Raw genomic sequence first — 20,462 nt, 5'->3', positions numbered from 1 at the left:
AAACCTGGCTTGTGCTGTACCAAGGACACCCCCACAGATACTCTCAAACTCAACAGCTGGTCTGCAGAAGTGGAGCACATGCAAACTGAATTAAGCGGAACCAACATCAGTCACCCTTGAAAACAGACTTGAGCACTTCCCGTGCTATTGCATCAATTGTGGGTGTGCATCCTAGGTGCAGGCAATTACCCATATGGGAAGCATCCCCCATTTGCCCTTCACATCTAACTATCACTTTCTTTCAGCTCAGTAACACTTCTAAAGCCTCTTAGTTGGAAGCTACATACTGCAACAAAAACATCCTTTCTCTATATACGAAACAGACAAGATTTGCACAACTGGTTAAAAACAGCTTTGAACATTTAATAAAAACTCATCCTAGAAATCCAACTTTCTGACGTGTGGTCCCCAAACTCTCCTCTTCATCCAAAACCTTCTGAAGTGATGCGTGCAATGACTTCCCAACTTTCTTTCCAGTCTGCAATGCAAAGAAAGCAAAATAAGTCTGAGACATATGCTTATTAACAGGAAGAAAACTCTCATGTCCTTTTGACAAATATTTTCCCATTAATGATTAATATACACCAGCTGGTATAATAAAAACAAAGTTTTAATTAAGAAAAATTATGGTGGTGGAAGTTCCATTTTAGTTTGACTCAGTTCTGGAAAAAGTACAGCACTCCTATTTATCACAGAAGTATCCCAGTCATCAGTGCTAAACGTTGTGTCCCTGGATTGCCCAGGAAAACAAATTAAATTCACATCAGGCACAAACACACAAATTAGCCAGCATATGCAACACAAAGCAGTACAGTTTCTGTACAGCACCATATGTACCCCTTGGTACCTAACTGGGTTGCTGTGTTTGGGGTAGTGTTGAACAGATAATTTCTCACCTCCCAAAAAACATCTTTGTTTCTTCTCATCAGTTTACTCCCTCACTCCCTCAAACCGCTCACCACCTAGAAGAGTTCTTCTTCCAAAGCTTAAGCTTTAATGCCTCCCACAAACAAGTAAGGAAAAGAACTCTTAAGCAGAATAAAATGGTTTGAAGACTCCCATACACACCTCTGATTAGTGTTTATGGAAGCACTGTATCATCTCAAATACAGTTTTTGAGGGTAGACTGTACAATGAAACCACATCAGTTCATTTTCTAGTTAGGGCTCAGTGTAGAGTAAAGTTGGTCATCAAAACAGAACTTCTGATCAGTGTTTTCTGCATTTAGACATCAGAAATTTGCACTGGGGCTGGCTTCTACCATGAGCCTGTATCTAAACTAAGCACCTCTTACTCTGTAGCAGCCCTACACCTAAAACCTCAAGTCTTCTGTGACATTGGGTTAGAATTGGACTCAAAATCCATCGTGGCAGACATATCAGATGTCCATATGAAGTTCTGTTCATTTTGTTTCTTTTTTAGGATGCCAGATTAGAGATAAACCCTACTCATCACTTAACCAGCAGGATAAGTGACCTCTCTGGATGCAAGAAGACCCTCATTGGTACCGCCAAGATTAGAACTCTGGATTGACATAATGAAATAGGGAAATGCAACATCTACTCAACACAAAATTTCCACTGGAGAACAACTGTTTTCAAACTTGGCTCCAACTCCTGCATTCCTCACTACAGCCATGCTAAAATTAGCTCTGGATCTCTAGGAAACGGAGCCAGTTTTAAGTATTTAATTTTCATTCTGACTCAAAGTTCAAAACCCATTTCACTTTGATGTTCAAGGCCAAATCCAGGCATGAGAATTTATACTAGAAGACGGTTTCAAGAAGAGCCTGAAGTTTAAAATGGAATTCTCACATGGATGTGAACAACACCCAGATAATGGTATTTTAATGGAGTATGGACATATCAAAAACCCAATAAAGGAGCAAAGAAAAACAACAGTAAAATGAGAAAAGCTTATCACAAAACAAATGAGTTGCTCTAGAACGAGCACGCCATGCACTAGCCTGGTAAAGTCCCAGTCCTACTTCCACAGGGACATCACCATGTTAGAAGCTTTGCTCTTTCACTCTTTACAGGAAATAATGGGATAGGAGACGTGTCTTACAGCTGTGGGTTGCCCAGCTGAAACAGATGTGAGTACTACGCACTCCAGGTATCCTGAAGTTTTACACAACTTCTATCCATATGCAGTTCTGTTTCAAAGGAACCGTCTGTGCCCTGTAACAAGTCTCTTTCACACCTAATACAAGCATCGGGGTCCTTGTTTTTGAAGTCCTTACTCTAACATTTCATATACTCAGGTTCCACTTCATCCAGTATCACCAGTATGCAAGACAGTAACTGCACAAAACTTCTTACCTCCATCATTTCAAAAATGCTCTCAGGATCAAGGCTACCTTTCCCTATTTTCTTCATACAAGTGAGGGCACCTTTACTGGTTATAGCAATAAGCAGGCTGGCCAAACAACAGGCTTCTTCCTGAAGGGTAGCATCCACCACATGCCTATATCCAATCTGTAAGTTAATGACAAATGAATACGTCAGTTTGCAGTTGTTTAAGTTCTTTACTAAGAAATTAAACTGTAAGTTAGACAGTTACCTGTCAACCTCCTACCCTAACATCATGTAATCTTTGGTAGTGTTTAGAGACTGAGTTGATAGCACATCACTACAACAGCTTCTGACCACAAACTACATGCACATATGAAACAGAAATGAGATAACCATGTTTCTTCAGTTTTTTTTTTTTTCTGACCACCCTTCTAACTGTATGAAACTCCATACTCCCTTTTCATCTCATCTCCAAGGACGGAGTTCCCTCTCTTCCAGGCAAAAATGACAGATCTTGAGACTCAGGTGAGCTCCTGGTTCAGTCAGATGGACTTCCAACTTGTTATGTAACTTGCTTAAAAGATACATCGTACAAACTTCCCAGTAACAAAGCTAATCACTAACAGATGCAATGAAGAATGCAGCAGCCAGCAAAACAACTGTTAGCTGCAAGCTTCATGTGGAAAAGGAAAGTGAAAACCTGTTTGAAAGGATGATTTCACACCCATGAAAAGACAGCTCTGCTCCCAGCAACAAACTCTAGGCAGATCACTCAACTTTTGAACTCTGCAATAATGCCCATTTGTTTCAACATACTGGAGTGTCTGTTGCTCTGAATGTTGATCAACGAGTAAATGAAAAACACACAATGATGAGATTTCAAGAATGCATCAAGAGGAAATGTGTAAGTCAGAGATGGAAAAAAAAAAGCTTGATAGTAGAAGTGGATGAGCCAACTGGAATACTTCCTAGGATGAACATATACACAGTTACCACTCATCCAACACCAGTTTTATCTCTGAGGAAAAAAAAAAAACCAACAGCTGAAATTAAAAGAAACTGAGGTCTCAGGGCAGGTGGTCAGAATTTTCCAGGCTTACTTTGTTCAGCGTGACAATGCAGGGCACATCATCCACATTAAGTCGAATACAATCGTAAGGGTCATCAGAGAGCTCAATCTCTTTAGAGCCTTCTTCATCCTCCAGAACACGTACTTTGGGTATTCTGCAGAAACAAGTATGTGCAAGTTCATTGTCAGAACAGACAGTGAAATGAGGCTACATGTTTAGAAAAAAAATCAGGACATTATCAAAACATTAACAACTTACTGAACAAAAGATGAAAGATATTCAGTTGAGCTGGAAGATATTCAGAATGACACTGTTTGTTGACATCATTCAGACCTGTAGTTGTCTGACCCTTGTAGACAACCATAAAGCTGTCAGAATCACAGCAATTGCATTGCCTGGCACAGCCATGCTATCAGTAGCGAATGTAATCAGTAAAGCAGCTCAGGAAACAATGACACCAGTAAGGGAGACTTGGGGGAAGGGGTAGGATGACACCAGTAAAATCCTTTCTCTTTAGCAGCTTGGGAAGGTTGACAAGATATTCTCATTCTTTAGAAGCCAGAAGACTGCTGTTCTAAAGACAGATATACAGAAGCAATAGTCAGGGATAAAAACTCTTGTAGGAATGCAATTGTGAGTGATGAGATCTTTCACAAAGAAGCCAGACGGGCTCATCAGTGGTACACATAAAATATTTGTCACAGCCTTTTAATGGGAGTTTCAGAGGATAATTTATTACTGCATTCTTAACATAATGAATAGCCATTTAAATCAATTTAGCAGAAGATGGTATCTCAAGGAGACAAGAAATTCAGCATCTTACAGAACCTCATTTATCCAGGTGTCTGCTAGAATGCAGTACTGAGATACTCTGCTTTATTGGCCAGTACAGCCCCCACAGCTCAAGTGATCTGCTCCCACTCGTATGTATTTGAACACAAGAACATAGAATACTTGAAGATATCCCTGGAAAGCCAATTTCAGTAACCGTGCGGAACATAACCTCAAACTCTTTTTATGTTAGCACTTTTACAGTAGCACTGTTTTTCATAGCTAGACTCTCAAGGTTACATTTGTTTATGCATTCTGCACCAAATCCCTCTCAAAGGTTGAGATAGGGACTGAATTTTTCTCCAGGAAACCAAAGTGATTTTTGTTGTTCCCTAGACAAATGTTTCAGTTATTTGTGGCTGGGGATCTGAGAGCCAACAGCTAACCCATGTTTAGTAAAAACAAATTTCTTACAAAAATACTGCCCTGAGCCAAGCTAAAACTAAAACTTTCAGTAAGCAGATAGCTACTGCGTTTCAAGAAATTAGGATCAAAAATGCTCTGTGCTACGTAACAACTCACTGGAGAGGCATCAAAGTCTATTTTCAAGCTAAAAATATGCCATTAAAATTGATGGAATAAAGTCACAAGGTGACTGCTCCTCAGGGTATACAGACAATGCACAGCATTGGACACCAGCCTAGACAAGGAGTACATGTGCCAAAGCACTGCGTAAAGAGAAAGAAGATCAAGAAACAGTCCATGAGATTGATCAAGCAATTTTAACCTCCATCCCAAAACAGTAATGAAAGCACAGCAATGTTTGGGCTGCAACAAGAAGCAGACAGGATTCATACCTGAAAATTCCCTGCAAGGAACTCTTTTGGCCAAGAACAGGTAAGACAGAGTACAAACTACGACTACTGGAAGGGCTGAAAGATTACTGATCAAATGCAAGCACTATGTTAACATGAAAGAAAGGTACACACACATAAAAAACTAAGGATCCAAATGGGCACGGAGAGTGTTTGTAGCACAAAGAGCACGTCCAGAAAATGTGAGATTTCCTCTCCAGGTTTGTGAAGATTTTTCTTAAGAACTAGCTGTACACGTTTGCTTTGTAGCTTTTATTCTTCTGTTGTGATTCCTGCAACTAATCAGCACAGAGATCTGTACAGCAGGACTCAGTCACATAATGAACAACGCTCTTGTCCGTGCAATGGAGACACGTGGTTCACAGCAGCAAAACCTGTTTTACACTTACATGCAGGCATCACTTACGGGGTGGCTGGTGGCCCTGCATGTGGCAGGGGGATTGGAGATTCATGATCCTTGAGGTCCCTTCCCACCCTGGCCATTCTGTGATTCTGTGATCAGTTCTGTAGCTGCCATGCTGCCCAGCAAAAAAGCAGCACATCTGCACGCCTGTTGTGCTACAAACTCTGCAGCTTTTGCCATTTGCCTCGTTTCTGTTGCCTCAGTTGCAATGGAGCACATTCCATGGGATTAGGTTTAATGCTAAATTTTGATGTGGTGGCTGCTTGCACATTTTGCACTATCCACTTCAATCACGGATAAATCTAGCCTTAAGCACCTTCAGTTTTCAATTAGGAATAAAGTCTGCTATCAGCCATCTTTCATACATGATCTGGATCTAGTTTTTAGAACACAGTAAGCAAGATGAATGAATCTCCAAAGAGTAAATATTCCCCCTGTGACAGTCATGTTGTCACTGCTCCATGGCTGAAGGGGATACAGTGAGTCAGGTCAGACATAACAGGATTTAAATACTATAATCCTTGCACAACATTCCCAAAGTTACTATAATGGATTTACTTAGCCCTGAACAAAAAGTGTGCTGGATGACACAGCTATTATAAAACATGGTTAGAAGCAAGATTCTAAGGATAAAGCTTTTCAAATGACCATCTGAATATCAGAAGAAAAAAAAATGTTTCAAAGAAAACAACCCAGCAACTTGAACTTTCTGCTCTTGATTTTAAAGCTGAATTGAAGGCTGACAAAGATCTGAAAACACTTAAAACCTGGCTGCAAACAGATTATGAAAGGCGAGTAAGACTCAAAGAGAGACACAGACTTCAAGTGAAATTCAGAACACTTAATCTGAAGTGATCTTCAAACTGTCATCATCTTACTCAGGCAATAGTACTTTAAGGAAAGTGGGCAGCTGCTCTAAACTACCTTTGTATCAATCCAAAGAAAACTTAGTAGACATTAAGGGAAAGAGGAAGGAATACCGAACAAGGACAACAGCTTTTCACTTTGAATTTCAGCCCTGACTCTGTGAGCTCTGATGAGATTAGATGTACTTGCATTCCCTGCTCCCATCACAGCAGTTTTCACAAATCAAAACTAACATGCCTTCTGTCATGTCGTATCAGACCACGTTTTGGTTGGATATCCTACACTGACAAGACTGAGGATGGTTACACACAGATCAAAGGCTGTACAAGAGATAGTTTCCAGAACAATCACAATATAGCCTCTATGTTTTCCATTTTCCTCCAAAAGCAACAAACTCATCTTTTTTTTTTTAATTTGTTTTTGAATGTGACCTTCACTCTTTATTCAAAACTAGAATTCTTCTTGAAGTAAGAAAAAAGGCCGAATAATCCTGCAAATAAAGGATGTGCCTTGGATCTGTGGAACAACTCACGTGGGAGCAAATGGTTTTAGACACTCAACTTTTGCATCCTGGAAGCCCACACAGAAAGAGAGGAATTTCTTCCCTTTAGACTGCTGTCAAGTCTCTGTGAGCTGTTACACTTACTACACTATTTCTTACCTTACAAAAACAAACCACTGCTAAAAGGTACAGTTGAGAACTTAATTAAGATGGGAAAATTCTCAGCAATACAAAGAAGCCATTGTCTCAGGTGGGTTTCCCCTTCCCCAGCATTAAGGTGTTTATAACCCAATATATTGCCTCTGTCTTCAGAAGTTTATTTTCTTCTTCTTGCATGCCCTTTTCCAGCTCCAATACTGCACAGTGCTTCCCTGAGGAATAAGCAAGAACTGTGCCACTGACTTCAACACATCTCTAATTTACAGCTGGAAAACAACTGGAGATCCAATTTAAAACTTTTACGCCTTTAAGATTCTTATTTTTGCACCTCTTCCAGACATTTATGCCAGCCTTTTTAGCAAAACCATTCACTGGTCTCTTTCTCAAGGGTGCTACAAAACTCTATATTCCCTTAAGATAACGAAGATAAAAACACTAGAAAAAATTGCTTTTGAATACTACTGTCCTTAGAACACTCAAAATGTAATTGTATTAATGATACTAGCAGATTTCATTCTTCTGTTCTTTGAACTAAAATGCACAGGAAAACTCAAACTAAAGACATATCATTTCATAGTCGCCACAACCTCTCAAACCATTTCTCCCCTCTGTTTCAAAGGCAGCTGTGTATTAACAGCCAGTAAGAAAGAACATGAGAAAATAGAACTAGTTACAAGCTGCTAGTCATCCTGGCACAGAGAGGGCTTCTTAGTCAGAAGCATCACCTGTCAGTAAATGCTGCTTATTTTACAAACACAAAGGCCTTCAACTTGCAACAAGACTATAGTGTGAACACAGTGCAATACAACACTTTATTGGTAGGAGAAAGTCATGAGTTCATTTTACTTGCATGCAAACAGACTGCTTTTTACCTGAATTGAAGTCACAGTTAAGGTTTTCTTGCTTAAAAACAGTGAGCACAAAAGGCTGAGCTCATAGAAGGTATTTCTCTTCCCCTGTCACTTGCACTCACATGAAATGAGCTCTGTGCTTTACCTTGTGTTAAAGAGAGCTGCCTTCACCGCGATAGAGATTGCATCAAAGAGGTTCCCACCACATTCCAGTAACTGGGGAAGAGAAAAAGAAAAAAAAAAAAAAAGAATCTCTTTAAAAGAAAAATCGAGTTAGTACCTTTAAATGAAGTCTCACAAAACTAAGAACTAGAATAGGCTAAAAAAAATTATCTTTAAAGCCTATGGCAATGAACACCAGGTACGAGATTAAGATTTCCGTAGACTGCATTATGCATGGGAAATAGAAGACTTAAAGCACTTCATAATAAAATTAATGATAAAATTTCATAATAGAAGCTGAACTGAATTCACTACTATTCTTACTCTTCTCAGTAAGGCTGTCAAGTAGAATACAACCAGACTATTTCCGATACACTCAGAATGTTTAACGTTAGCTCAGGAAACACCCCCTTCCATTTAGTATTTCAAAAAGGAATCTTTGGTTTTTTAATATTAGATGGGCAAACCCAGTTGGTGTTACTGTTTCTGAAAAAGCAATGCAAATTCTCACCTAGGACAGAGGGTGAAGTTGTTTAATACTGTCATACATGAAATTTATTACACAAAGTATAGTTTGAAGGCACTTCTTGATTTATCCTCTATTCTTTATGGAAAAGGAGTAATCCTTTCCATAAAATTCCAGTTTCTCTTGTAGCTGCCAAAGATCTAAGGAAATTCTGTTCTCAAAGCCTGCTTATTGATAGCACTGTCACTTGAATCAAAGCCTGTGGAAGGAGGCTAGCTCAGTTTCTTTCCATTAAAGTCAGGAGAAAAACAGCCAAAAAGATGAACAGCACTGCATACTATTATAAAATAGCAGGGCTCCCATAACCACTTACACCTTCTATAGGCTGACAGACAACTCAGAGATGCATTTAGTGATAGCCTAGTGATAGCTCTCTGACAAGTCTCTCTCTCCACTCTGAGTTTGCTCACAGACAGTACTATTTGATGATCAAATCCCCACAAGCATTTGCAACTGCTGGTATGAACACTGGACATAATGCAGAAGCATCCGTTCTACACTGCACAACAAGAGCAAAACAAGTCTTACAGCACTGACGGTTCTTCGAAATCTATTTAAGAACAAGATTTCCTCCCACACTGGGAGCGAGTCATAAATCAGATATTCTGGAAAGACAGCTTATTTTTATTAAGACAGACTGAATTGTGTAAACAGAATGACAAGAAGTTGGGATGGAAAGCTAATACAAAGGTGATCAAATTATTTTCTTGCCAACAGCTGCTGGATACAGAGAGGTTAACTTGCCACTTTCAGGCACTATTGGATTTTAGTGGATAATGGAATAAGCCTGCAATATTTTTGTTATTAAAACACAATAAAGGGATGTGCCTGTACTGTTACTAGGTTTGTGTTCAAGCTACTATTCTAAAGCCTTATCTGTATTACACTGGCGCCTATGGGCTAGGAACTCGGCCTGTACCAAGCATGGTGAAACAATTCCTCCAAAAATAAATGAATGCCCTCTTCTCAGCATAAGCATGTTGTCACGTTGTACTGAGGTTTCTCCATCCCCCTGCATTCATACCTTTTTTTAAAATAAAAAAAAAAGGACTGAAGAAAGCCTGCTCAACTCTGAGTTTTGGGAAGCAAAAGTTTCTAGGAAGGACTCACTTCTAATTTACTGATACACAGAAGAGAAAGTTATCATGAGTAGAAAAACAAACTATTGCAGGTCTTGCCTTATTCAGAGACTTTAATCAGAAAGGACTGATTTCTAAGTTGTTGGGTTTCTTTCCTCCAACAGGACTGTGTTAAGGTGGGGATCTCCTGAAGAATGCTCAGTAACATTTCAACAGAACCTAATGCAAGATCCAAGCACACCACGTAGTACAATGAGATAGGGAATGGAAAAACAATGCACAGCTTCAGCTCTCCTTGCTCAGTGTGGCAGCCTGCTGGTGTGAGCTATGTGAAGAAGGCAAAATGTGTCAAAAACATCCCTCCAAATCTCCTAAAACTTTATTTCAAACATTAATAACTCGGGAAGGGAAAGAAAAAGACAGAAAGACAGAAGGTGAGAACAGGCCGTAGCTCTGCAGTGCTGTACAACTCCCACATTCAAAGAGTAGCTCACACATCCGACCTTCTGCTGTTATTAAGAAAGAATATTTTGAAAGGTCAAGGTACATTTCTCAATCTTTAAATCATATCCATGTGTGGAGAGTGGGGTTTCTGAGTGATCAAGCAGCACCTATGTAATGCATCTGGCTGAAACCTATAAGTATGAAGTACTTGCATCAAGTACAACTATCACATGTGATACACACATTTTCTGTTTGGAAAAAGAAACAATACAAATACCTTAAAAAAGTTAAAATGCAGAAAGCTTGGGCAGTGTGGGGGCAGAACAGGAATGTTAACATTATCTAATTCTATCTACATCACAGCTTTTCTGTGGCTGTCACATAAAATTATGCAGAATGCTACATTAAAAGTCTCCTCAACTTTAGAATCCTAGTTACAAGCCTACAACAGATTCTTTATTGATACTATAAATAAAGCTAAACAGAATACACTACAGAACATGGGTGTTCATAATCCTGACATGACAAGTAGCTTAAAAACATCAAGGCTGTTCTCCTCTGGAGCTGTGGACAATCAACAGATTTGTGCAGAACAACTCAAATAAATATCAGTTATAACCCACACAAAAGTTGAACAGAATAATTTCTGCAGCAATCAGCATTATTGAAGTCCTTGTTTATGCTGCAGAAGCAGCACATGGCTTAAATAAGCACAGCTCTTAACATCCTGCACCTCTGCATGCAATTACCTAGTAAGGGAAGGTCCCGGTGTGATTTCTGAGAACTAGCACTTTACTCCCTATTAAACTGTGCCAAGCTCCACTGAGGTGGTGACTGGGGTTGTTAAAGCACTCGGCAGTGATACATATTTGATCATTCTGTATTTGGAGAAAGCCACAGTACGTTCCATGTCTATGTAACCAGAGTAATGCTTTTGCTATTTAAAAACTTAGTGGATTAATTTTCACATTTATTCGTATTTCATTCTTGTTTTAATACAAGTCTGTCTGCACCTTTTTGGGGAGGCAATGCAGTTTAACATGTAGCAAGTAATTCATAAACATTAACTGATTCCAGTGCATAAGATCCCTCAACATAATTCCAGTTACACATTTGGCAAGTGGAAACTCAACTCTGCACCAGTAAGAGTAGGAAACAAAGCTCTGGAGAGTCTGACTTGCAGAATTCTATTAAATTCCCATGATGGGAATTTAAATATAGCATTACTTGGAAACTGAGCTGCTGCACACACAAGACTTACACGCACAAAATTGAGTTTCCAGTTTTTAATGGGAACAAATATTCACTTTCTTTTTTACATTCAACATGTGTATACAACTTCCACAGAAGTGCCTAGGCCAAATCACAGAATCACAGAATCACAGAATCACCCGGGTTGGAAGGGACCTCAAGGATCATGTAGTTCCAACCCCCCTGCCTAGCAGGGCCACCAAACACACACATTCAGATCAGGTTGCCCAGGACCCTGTCCAACCTGGCCTTAAACACATCCAAGGACGGGGCATCCACAACCTCCCTGGGCAGCCCGTTCCAGGGCCTAACCACTCTCCTTGTATAGAACTTCCCCCTAACATCCAACCTAAATCTTCCCTCCTTCAACTTCGATCCATTTCCCCTAGTCCTGCTGTTGTCAGCCCTTTTGAAGAGTTTACTCCCCTCGTGGGTGTAGGTTCCCTTCAGGTATTGATAGGCTGCAATGAGGTCACCCCGCAGCCTTCTCTTCTCCAGGCTGAACAAGCCCAACTCCCTCAGCCTGTCCTCATAGGGGAGGTGCTCCAGCCCCCTGATCATCTTAGTCGCCCTCCTCTGGACCCTTTCCAAAATCTCAATGTCTTTCTTGTACTGAGGGCTCCACACCTGGACACAGTACTCCAGATGGGGCCTCACAAGAGCCGAGTAGAGAGGGACGATCACCTCCCTGTCCCTGCTGACCACCCCTCTCCTGATGGAGCCCAGGATCCCATTTGCCTTTCGAATCAAATGTTACGTCTGCCATACAAGTTTCAGTGAACAAACAAGCTGACAGGAGGGAAACTCATATTAGGGCTAATATACCTTCATGCTCAGTTATGCTCAATCAAATGATACATTCACTTAGAAAAAAGTTCAGCCTTCTTTAGTGGCAACTTCCCTGTGAATATGAGTTCACTGATTTATTGGTGACAGATTTGCAGTATTTCAATCTGTTTTATTAGCTCTGTAGCAGAGCAGAAAGAGGAGGAAAAGAATAAGCAGAATGCAGTGACTATTATAGACAGATTTGCAAGAGAGTAGCCACCCATGCTGTGAAACATTAAGCTGGATTAGAGGAAGAATTTTTTATATGAAGCTAAACACAGCTATGCTAATGCCAATGCCTTGAAAACCTCCTCGGACCTTTTTAGTTTTCATTTTCTTACTTACCAATACATCAACATAGAGAACCCAGCAGTGTTCCCTGGGATTAATGCAAAGAGATTTCAAGTCTACGCTCCCCTCACTGCTAAATATTCTGTAGAGAGTACTTGCTATCTCTGTGCCAAGTTCTTCTCCTCCCCGGCCTTCAAATTCAGGAGTAGCATTTGCAGAACTGGATAAAGAAGAAGAAAAAAATAATACCTTTCACTTTTGAGCTGCATTTCTTAAGTCCAAATATATACCTCAGCATAAAACACTAGAAATCTCCAAGGATTTACGTGTACAAGAATAAGCACTTAATCTGTGAAAAAATTATTTCCATTTTGCACAACAAAATGCCTTAATGCAGACGGATTGTCTATACTAGGTACCAAATCTGACGCTGACTAAATTCCAGTCTTCAGTTCCCAGCATTAGCATGAAAGGTAGTGAATTCCCCCTGCAATTAGTTCTTAGGCAATCTCACCTTCTATTGCCTCAACACTTTCAAGAAAAAGAAATGAGACAAAATTGTACTAAGTTCAGAATGGCCAACAAGGCAGCCTGTTAGAGATGAACGTTAAATTAACAAGATAAGAAAGGAAGGCAAGAATGTAATTAATAAGGTAAGAAGAGAAAGACATGACGTCATAACAAGGATTTGCAGAATTCATATGATTGCCTGATTTAAATTGGTAATTTCTTTTCTGTGAGCATACTCCGTGCCACCAAACCTCTTACAGACTGCAGTTCATTATTTTCAGCAACCACTGTTTATGGACAGGAGCTAAAAAACATCTTTTTCCAGAAAGAATCCAACAAAAAAAAACACGTGTGGTCTTTGTTTTCCCAATTCCAATGTAACAAACTTTATGAGGTCGTGCAATAAAGTGTTCACAGCTAAGAACAACATTCTAACAGCAGGCCCATGCAAAATAAATGGAAACCAAAACCTCGAAATCACAATGAAAGGGAGCAGAAACGCCCAGAGATGAATACATGGTATGATAAGAAACATTTTGAACATACTCCCAGTGTACAGAGAGGGCAAGAGCATGCTCAAAAGTGGACTTCTGGCAAGCACTGCAGATTTTGGTTTTAAATAAATTAGTCACATCTCCATCTCTCCAAGATCAATTTCTCTTGACAGAATATGAGAACGAAGGCTATTTCCAACCCGCTGCTATAGGCAGGGACACCTCCCTCTAGACCAGGTTGCTCAAATCCCCATCCAGCCCGGCCCTGCATGCCTCCAGGGAGGGGGCATCCATACCCCTCTCTGGGCAACCTGTTCCAGTGTCTCACCACCCTCACAGAAAAGAATGTCTTCCTTAGATCTAGTCTAAATCTACTCTCTTCCCATTTTAAAGCCATGCCCCTCCATCCTGTCGCGACATACCCTCACAAAAAGTCCCTCCCCAGCTTTTCTGCAGGCCCCCTTCAGATACTGGCAGGTTGCTGTAAGGTCCCCCTGGAGCCTTCTCTTCTCCAGGCTGAAAAGCCCCAGTTCTCTCACTCCTCGTAGGGGAGGTGCTCCAGCCCTGATTTCGTAAGACAGGACCATAATTAAATGTACCTTAAATCTGGAAATATTTCCAAGTCAAGGCTTTAGGTTGTGTTAAAGGAGAACTTACCCACTCAAGCAGTTTCTTTGCAAGTTCACCATACTATTCTGTTTAACTTCTCTTTAGAGTATAGTTCCTGCAAGCATTACGCTTTTCATGAGAAGTTGAATCATACAAACTTTAATCTACAGCTCATTATTTTTAAACACCAAGTTTTATCAAATGCTCTAGTTTTGAAATACAAACGGTTGCTTTCTTTGACAGCAGGTCAAAGGTGAGAAGAACACAAGACCCAACTGGAATACTGCAAGTTTTACTGCATCTTAATTCCATCATTATTTTAACACTTCAGTTCCACACAACCCAAGTGCAATTCAGAAGTAATGTTGTCAGGGTACTGATATAATAACTATGTGGTAAATACTGCCACCCAATGCTCACAGAATACTTCAGTAATTTAGACTATCAATAAAATGAAAGAGGGTTATCTAGTACACTAATAAAGGAAAAAGCCCAGAAGTATGTTTTACAAAACACAGAAAGAACTTAATAGTGACCATGGTGAGTACAGAGCACAGGAAACTTCTACTCTTAGAATGTAGATTTGCAGAATTTTAAAACCATTTCAGTGTCACATCACACAACATTCAAGATTCTTCTGCCACAGATTGCTTCCTTAAAAATATTTTTTCTGTTCCCCGTTTAAAATCTTTCTCCCAATAGCTGAAAACTGTTGCTCAGTTCTTTAATATACTGTCATCTGCAATGCAAGAAATTATAGTAGGGAAAACATTTAACCAAATGACAGATAATCTTAAAGATGTATTTACTTTAGTAGTTTAAACAATATAAAATCCAAGAAGCACATAGAAGAACCTCACTATGAGAAGCAGTGTATCAAAATGTGCTGAATTACTACCACCTAGTGGGAGCCTGAAAAAGCATCAGAGCACTGAGAACATCTCACTACCCTATCTATGCAGAAACCAAATAGCTCTCACTTCAAACTGTGTCTTTGGGCTCTTCATTAAAGCTAGAAGCCACCTTACCTTGACAGCACAAGCACAGAAGTGATTACTCTTCTCTCAAATTTATGCTTTTGGCCTGTGTTATTACAGAAAGTGAGAACAGCACATTTCTAGAATCAACAAGATCCATCGATACTGCTGCACATCTCCCTCCCATCTTACAAAGCAGTGGTTAATAGCTACAAATTAGAACCTAACATTAATCTAATGAGTTAAAGTTTTGCTGTTCCTGCTGATGAACTGAAAGATCTGCCACCTGTATGTCATCTCTGGAATACTTCTTGCTGTCACTTCCAAGTACTGCTGCTGGGCAGAACACTAACACAAGTGTTAGCGTTAGAGAGTACCAGCGTTTAGAGCTTCTTTTGTTGGACTCTGTCTAAAAACCAACAGAAACAAATAAAAACTACTTGGGGTATTTCATACATGAGCTTTATAAAGAAGTCAGCTCAGATACTATCTAAAAACAAGACCAAATCTGGGAAGAACACCCTACTGTCTTACATTTTTTGAACGGTAGTCACAGATAAACTAATTCCTAGGTGAGTCCTTTCCTTGGCAAACCATAAGTTTCCATAGCTAACCAGGAGACTGTGATGTATGCATGAATTCTTAGATAAAATTGCATAATGCCAGAGATACAAAAGTATTTACACAGATAATACCAGTTACCTCAAAAAGATTATCAGATATATGAGTTTCTCTAAATAAGCATATCTCAGGTTTACTAACACAGATTTAACTTCAGAGTACCAACAAAAAAAAAAAAAAACAAAAAAAAAACATATATATATCATAGGCAGAAGAACTAATTTGACAGTGACAAAGCTTTGAGAAGCTCTCAAAGCATTTTATTTCATTAAGAATAGCTTTATGAAATCTGCAAGACATGGATGCCACAGCTTCAGACAGCAGACAGTCAGGAATAAGACCAAGATGTCACTAAGCTATCTCAGAGCAGCTCTGTTTCCTTCTAGCTTCCTTCACAATTCAGATGCTACTAAGCCAGTAAAGATAAGCAATGGTTTATTTGTAGCACAAAGCTTGGAACGCCATTGAAGACAGTTATCACTGTAGTTAATGAAATACTGATTTGATGATAAAAGTGATTAATAAACCCACGTTCTAATCAACCTTCGTATCTGAAGTTTATGTCACGTGTATTTTTTTTAATGGATGGTCTTGCACAAAGTACACTTTTTACACTGCTTTCAAAAACAAAGTAAGTAAAATCCTTTGAGATACAGTTTTAAGTATAATCTCTGTAAGTTAATTCTTTTCTTCCTCCATCTCAGTACCTGGAATACTTCATTACTGAAAGACATTGTCTATATTCAATCAGTGTTTAAAAAAAAAAAAAAAGGCAACTGATACTACAGAGCTGAAATGATGTTTCTGAACATTCACCACAGCTAAGATAGTAAAACAAACTGCTTCTGTTATTCAGCCACTTAAAGCAGGTTAGGGCAGTGAAGATATACATTTCAGATCTGATTAATTTTTTATTTCAAACGTGAGAAGCAAAGAAGTGTATATGCATACTGCTCTACTACCTTTTCTTCTAATGTACTAACCAGTCAACAAAGAATTCCAGATAACCTTCATCTGGTTTCTCCAACTTCGGTGTCCCCATTTCAGCTTTTACACCAACCAAGATATCAGTATGTCCCTGTTAAAACAAAAATACATCACACAGCTAGAACTATGGTAAAAATACACTCAGTTAAGATGCCTACAGCAAGCAAACATTTCTGTCTATTCTGTTGTCTTTGCTACTTGCTCTATCAGAGAATCTCAAAACAGAAAGGCTTTAGGAGAACAACGCTGTGCCCACGTATCAGCTTTCTCTATGTTTAGAAGACAATCTTAATAGCTACAGCTTTTTATCATTTCAGTTCTGGATCAGTTATTTCTGCAGAATATTTACAATACTGCCAAAAAATGCCCATTTTCTTTACAGTCAACACAACCAGAAGTAGCTTTGCTTCACTTAAAGGAACAGAACTATTTTTCCATTGATTAAGCACAACAGTGTCTAACATTGAATAGCAGATTGGTTTCAGGCTCCGCTATAAATCTAGCTCAAATAGGTTAAGCTAGCTTGAATTATTCATATATCTTGTCATTATTTCCTCAACCCATCATTTCAATTAGTGCTAAGCATATACATACATGCATAGGTCGTTTTGAAAGTAATGCCTCCTATTTATTTCCATGGAAAATATAAGAGCTGCATAGAGCACAATAACATTATTCAATTGAAGAAATTCTCAGCTACGAAACTTTATCAACATAGACACCATCACTCTGCATTTTCACCACCGATGAACAAGAGACTGAAAGCTGAGTTCAAAAAAACCTGCACCAGCAGAGGTAACCTACTGTTTCATAGCTATGACTGCACCGTTGCTAGGAAAACATTGCCTGAGCAGTCCACTTTCCATCAGCCCAAAACAGGGGGAAGACAGGAGGCACCAAATCCGGACTACACAGTGGGTGTGATAGGACAGTCCAGCCAAATTTGGCAATATGCTCCATGGTCTTGAAACTGCTATGGGGCCTGGTGTTACCAAACTGCAAGAGAAAAGCTGTCTTCATCTCTGTCCGACCCTGAAAGTTCAAGCCTTCAGCTTAGTCAGTGTCACAATGCAGCAGTCAGAGCTAACGTTTTGTCTGGGTTTAAGGAAATCCAAAAGGATCACTTTTTTCCGATCCCAAAAGACAGTGCACAATACTTTACCCACTGAAGGCTGTCTCTTGAACTTTTCCTTCAATAGGAAATTCACATGCCACCACTCCATGGACTGCATTTTGACACCAGTGCATAGTGGTGACACCACATCTCATCACCATACTGATGTGATCCAGGAAAACGTCACCTTCAGCCTTGTATTGGTCCAATAGATCCTGACAAACTTACATATGGTATTCATTCTGCACCTATGTTCATGGGAGCCACCTGGCACACATTTTCTGATATTCCAACACTGCTACCATCATTTCTGATGCACTGAAGCTGATATTCAGCTCCATACAGAGTTCCCTGGTCATAACCTGCTGATTTGCACAGATGAGCTGATCAATACATTTAATTTCATCATGTGACAGCTGTGCATGGCCATCCAGAACATGTCTTGTATTTCATGTTACTGTTGCCACTGCTGAAATGCACCACCTACTGCTTCACTGTGCTCACATCCACTGCTGGGCTTCCATCAACATTCAGCAAGCAACAATGAATGTCAGTAGGTGCAAGTGCTTCAACATAAAGGAATTCAATTCCACATCTTTACCTCAGAAACATTTCCATGTCAGACACCATTCTGTCAGACGGCACTTCTGCTGCTCACATGGCAACAAAATGGAATGAAATACTGGTGGGAAGATTCAACCTTTATTGCCATACCACCAACACCTGCCTCTAACGCTGTGGGCCAACATAAAACAGGAGACGCTGTTTTTAGAGCAGCTCTCACACTAGAGACACACACAGACATATTTACAGACAGCAACTATTTACCATAAGCCAATTGAAATAAGCCAGTTTCATCAGCAACATACATGACTCCTGAGAGATTCACCTACCAGCTTCACTCTCGCAGATCCACTTGTGTTGGATACCACATCCGTTTCCACTTCTGCACATCTGTAATCTTCACAGCCACGGCCATCCACACGGAGATCCTCCTAAACACGACAACCAACGGATTTTGCTTAGGGGAATCACGAACGTAAAGATAAGAACTCGCGCTTTTAAAGTTTCCTTTTCCCGTGCCAAACACATCAACAAAGAACGACAAGCAACTTTCACGTAAGAGTAGAGCAGTACAGCCGCTACCTGGACGCCGTGTATGATGTACAGCTTCTCCGCATCACTCAGCACCACAGACGCCATGGCGCTGCGCGCGCTGCACAGCGCTTCCGCTTCCGGCCGGCAACCGGCAGCCGCCCCTCCCTCAGGGCCAGGCGGCGGGAACGAGCAGGCGCGCGCGCCCCCAATCACGTGAACTCCCCTGGGGGGGCGGGCTCTACGCCTGCGCACGGCTCCATTTCCGCAGGCGGGAAATGGTGCGGGTCGGCCTCGTGAAGTGTGCCGGGAGGCGGGTCCTGTCCTGTGGTTGTGCCCTTAACTGAGATAAAAGCGCCCCGAGGGCACTCGAACGTGTAGAGAAGGCTCGCTCGGCGCTCAGACCGTGAGGAAATACGGAGTTTTACTTCATGGAGGCATCGCGGTGGGGGAAGCAGCGCTGGCCCCGTGCTGGTGGTGTGGGAACGTGATTAAAGGCTCCGGCTTGACACTACGTTGTAATTGAGGGTTGTTTATTTTGGCAGCTTTCATTGAAGTTTTGCACCCTCAGCACAGCTCTTGTGTATCGTTTCCAAATTACTTTGAAGCTGCCTTGAAGCCTCATGCAGGTGTGTGCCAGCTGAGGAGGGCCCACGGGCTGTACACCAGTGTCAATGGTAGCCAGGCAGGCGTGTTTCTGGGCCACGTAGTGCTGGGAGCACTGCTGTCCTGTGGTGTACTGAGCACTGCCCCACAGGGAGGGCTGGCCATGGGGCCCTCAGCCGCCAGCTGGACCTGTGGAGGCGAGCAAGAGACAGGCAAGAGAGGCAGGCAGAGCCTCTGTTGGCCTTGTGGAACATTTCTTGGCCCTGATGTGCAGTGTGAGACCTGCTAGAAGGCTCTGTACAAAAGTGAGCTCATCTGAATGGAGATGTCGGCAAGTGTGCTGCGGAGTGCTTCCCACGAAGGGCACAATGAGATGAGGCTCTGGCTCTGGTCCTGCCTGGCTCCCAGCCGCACCCACAGTTGGTCAGACACAAGGAGGGGCAGCTTGCTTCCTCGATTTCTGCCATCCCAGCCCGGAGCTGACCTAGCATGGCCAAAGCCTCGCACAGTCCAGAAGCACAGCCAGCAGCTCCTCCCTGCTCACAGGCAAGTAGGCATCCAGGCAGGTCTTGAACATATCCAGAGAAGGAGACTCCACAACCTCCCTGGGCAGCCGTTTCCTACTTTGATAGTAAAGTAGCTTTACACAAGCACAGGAATTCTGGATCCAGCTCGTTTATCTGTCTCACGCAGCCTCCAGGGCTGGCAGATCACTGCCCCTTTCAGGAGGGGTGGCTTCCCTGGAGGACTGAACTCCTCAGAGGCAAGGTTGCCCTGAAGGCTATCGGACAAAAGGATGTTTTTAACAAGCACACAGTGATGTCCTTTCGGCAGACGGATGACCTGTATTGGCTGAAATTAAAAAAAGACCGGGAGGGAGCCCGCAGAAGCTCACGCTGCCCGGCGAAGCTGCTGGTACCGCAAGCGGCAGCCGCCGACCGGGAGCGCCGAGCAAACCCAGCGGCCCCAGGTGCCGGCTGTGGCTGATCGGCTGCGCGGATCCGCTACCCGCATGGTGCCGGGGCCCAGAGCCCGGGGCGGGGCCGGCCGCCGCCACTTCCTGGTTCCTCCGGCAC

General features: G+C 41.4%; 1 protein-coding gene across 1 annotated transcript; it reads right to left on the bottom strand.

Moving 5' to 3' along the window:
* Positions 1 to 342: 342 nt before the first annotated feature.
* Positions 343 to 18,916, bottom strand: EXOSC7 (exosome component 7). The gene is made up of 8 exons (XM_042817318.1): positions 18,832 to 18,916; positions 18,579 to 18,680; positions 16,568 to 16,662; positions 12,428 to 12,593; positions 7,938 to 8,008; positions 3,395 to 3,518; positions 2,322 to 2,477; positions 343 to 478 (listed from the first exon to the last, which is right to left on the bottom strand). The coding sequence occupies exons 1-8, from the start codon at positions 18,886 to 18,888 to the stop codon at positions 374 to 376; spliced, it is 876 nt and encodes a 291-aa protein (XP_042673252.1). The 5' UTR covers positions 18,889 to 18,916; the 3' UTR covers positions 343 to 373.
* Between the last annotated feature and the right edge of the window lie 1,546 nt (positions 18,917 to 20,462).

The sequence above is a fragment of the Centrocercus urophasianus genome, unplaced genomic scaffold (genome assembly GCF_019232065.1).
Source record: "Centrocercus urophasianus isolate 14NV4802_14NV808 unplaced genomic scaffold, USGS_Curo_1.0 seq_16, whole genome shotgun sequence".
Taxonomy (NCBI): Eukaryota; Metazoa; Chordata; class Aves; order Galliformes; family Phasianidae; genus Centrocercus; species Centrocercus urophasianus.
The sequence above is the reverse complement of the archived record's forward strand: the minus strand, read 5'-3'. Positions and strand labels throughout refer to the sequence as shown.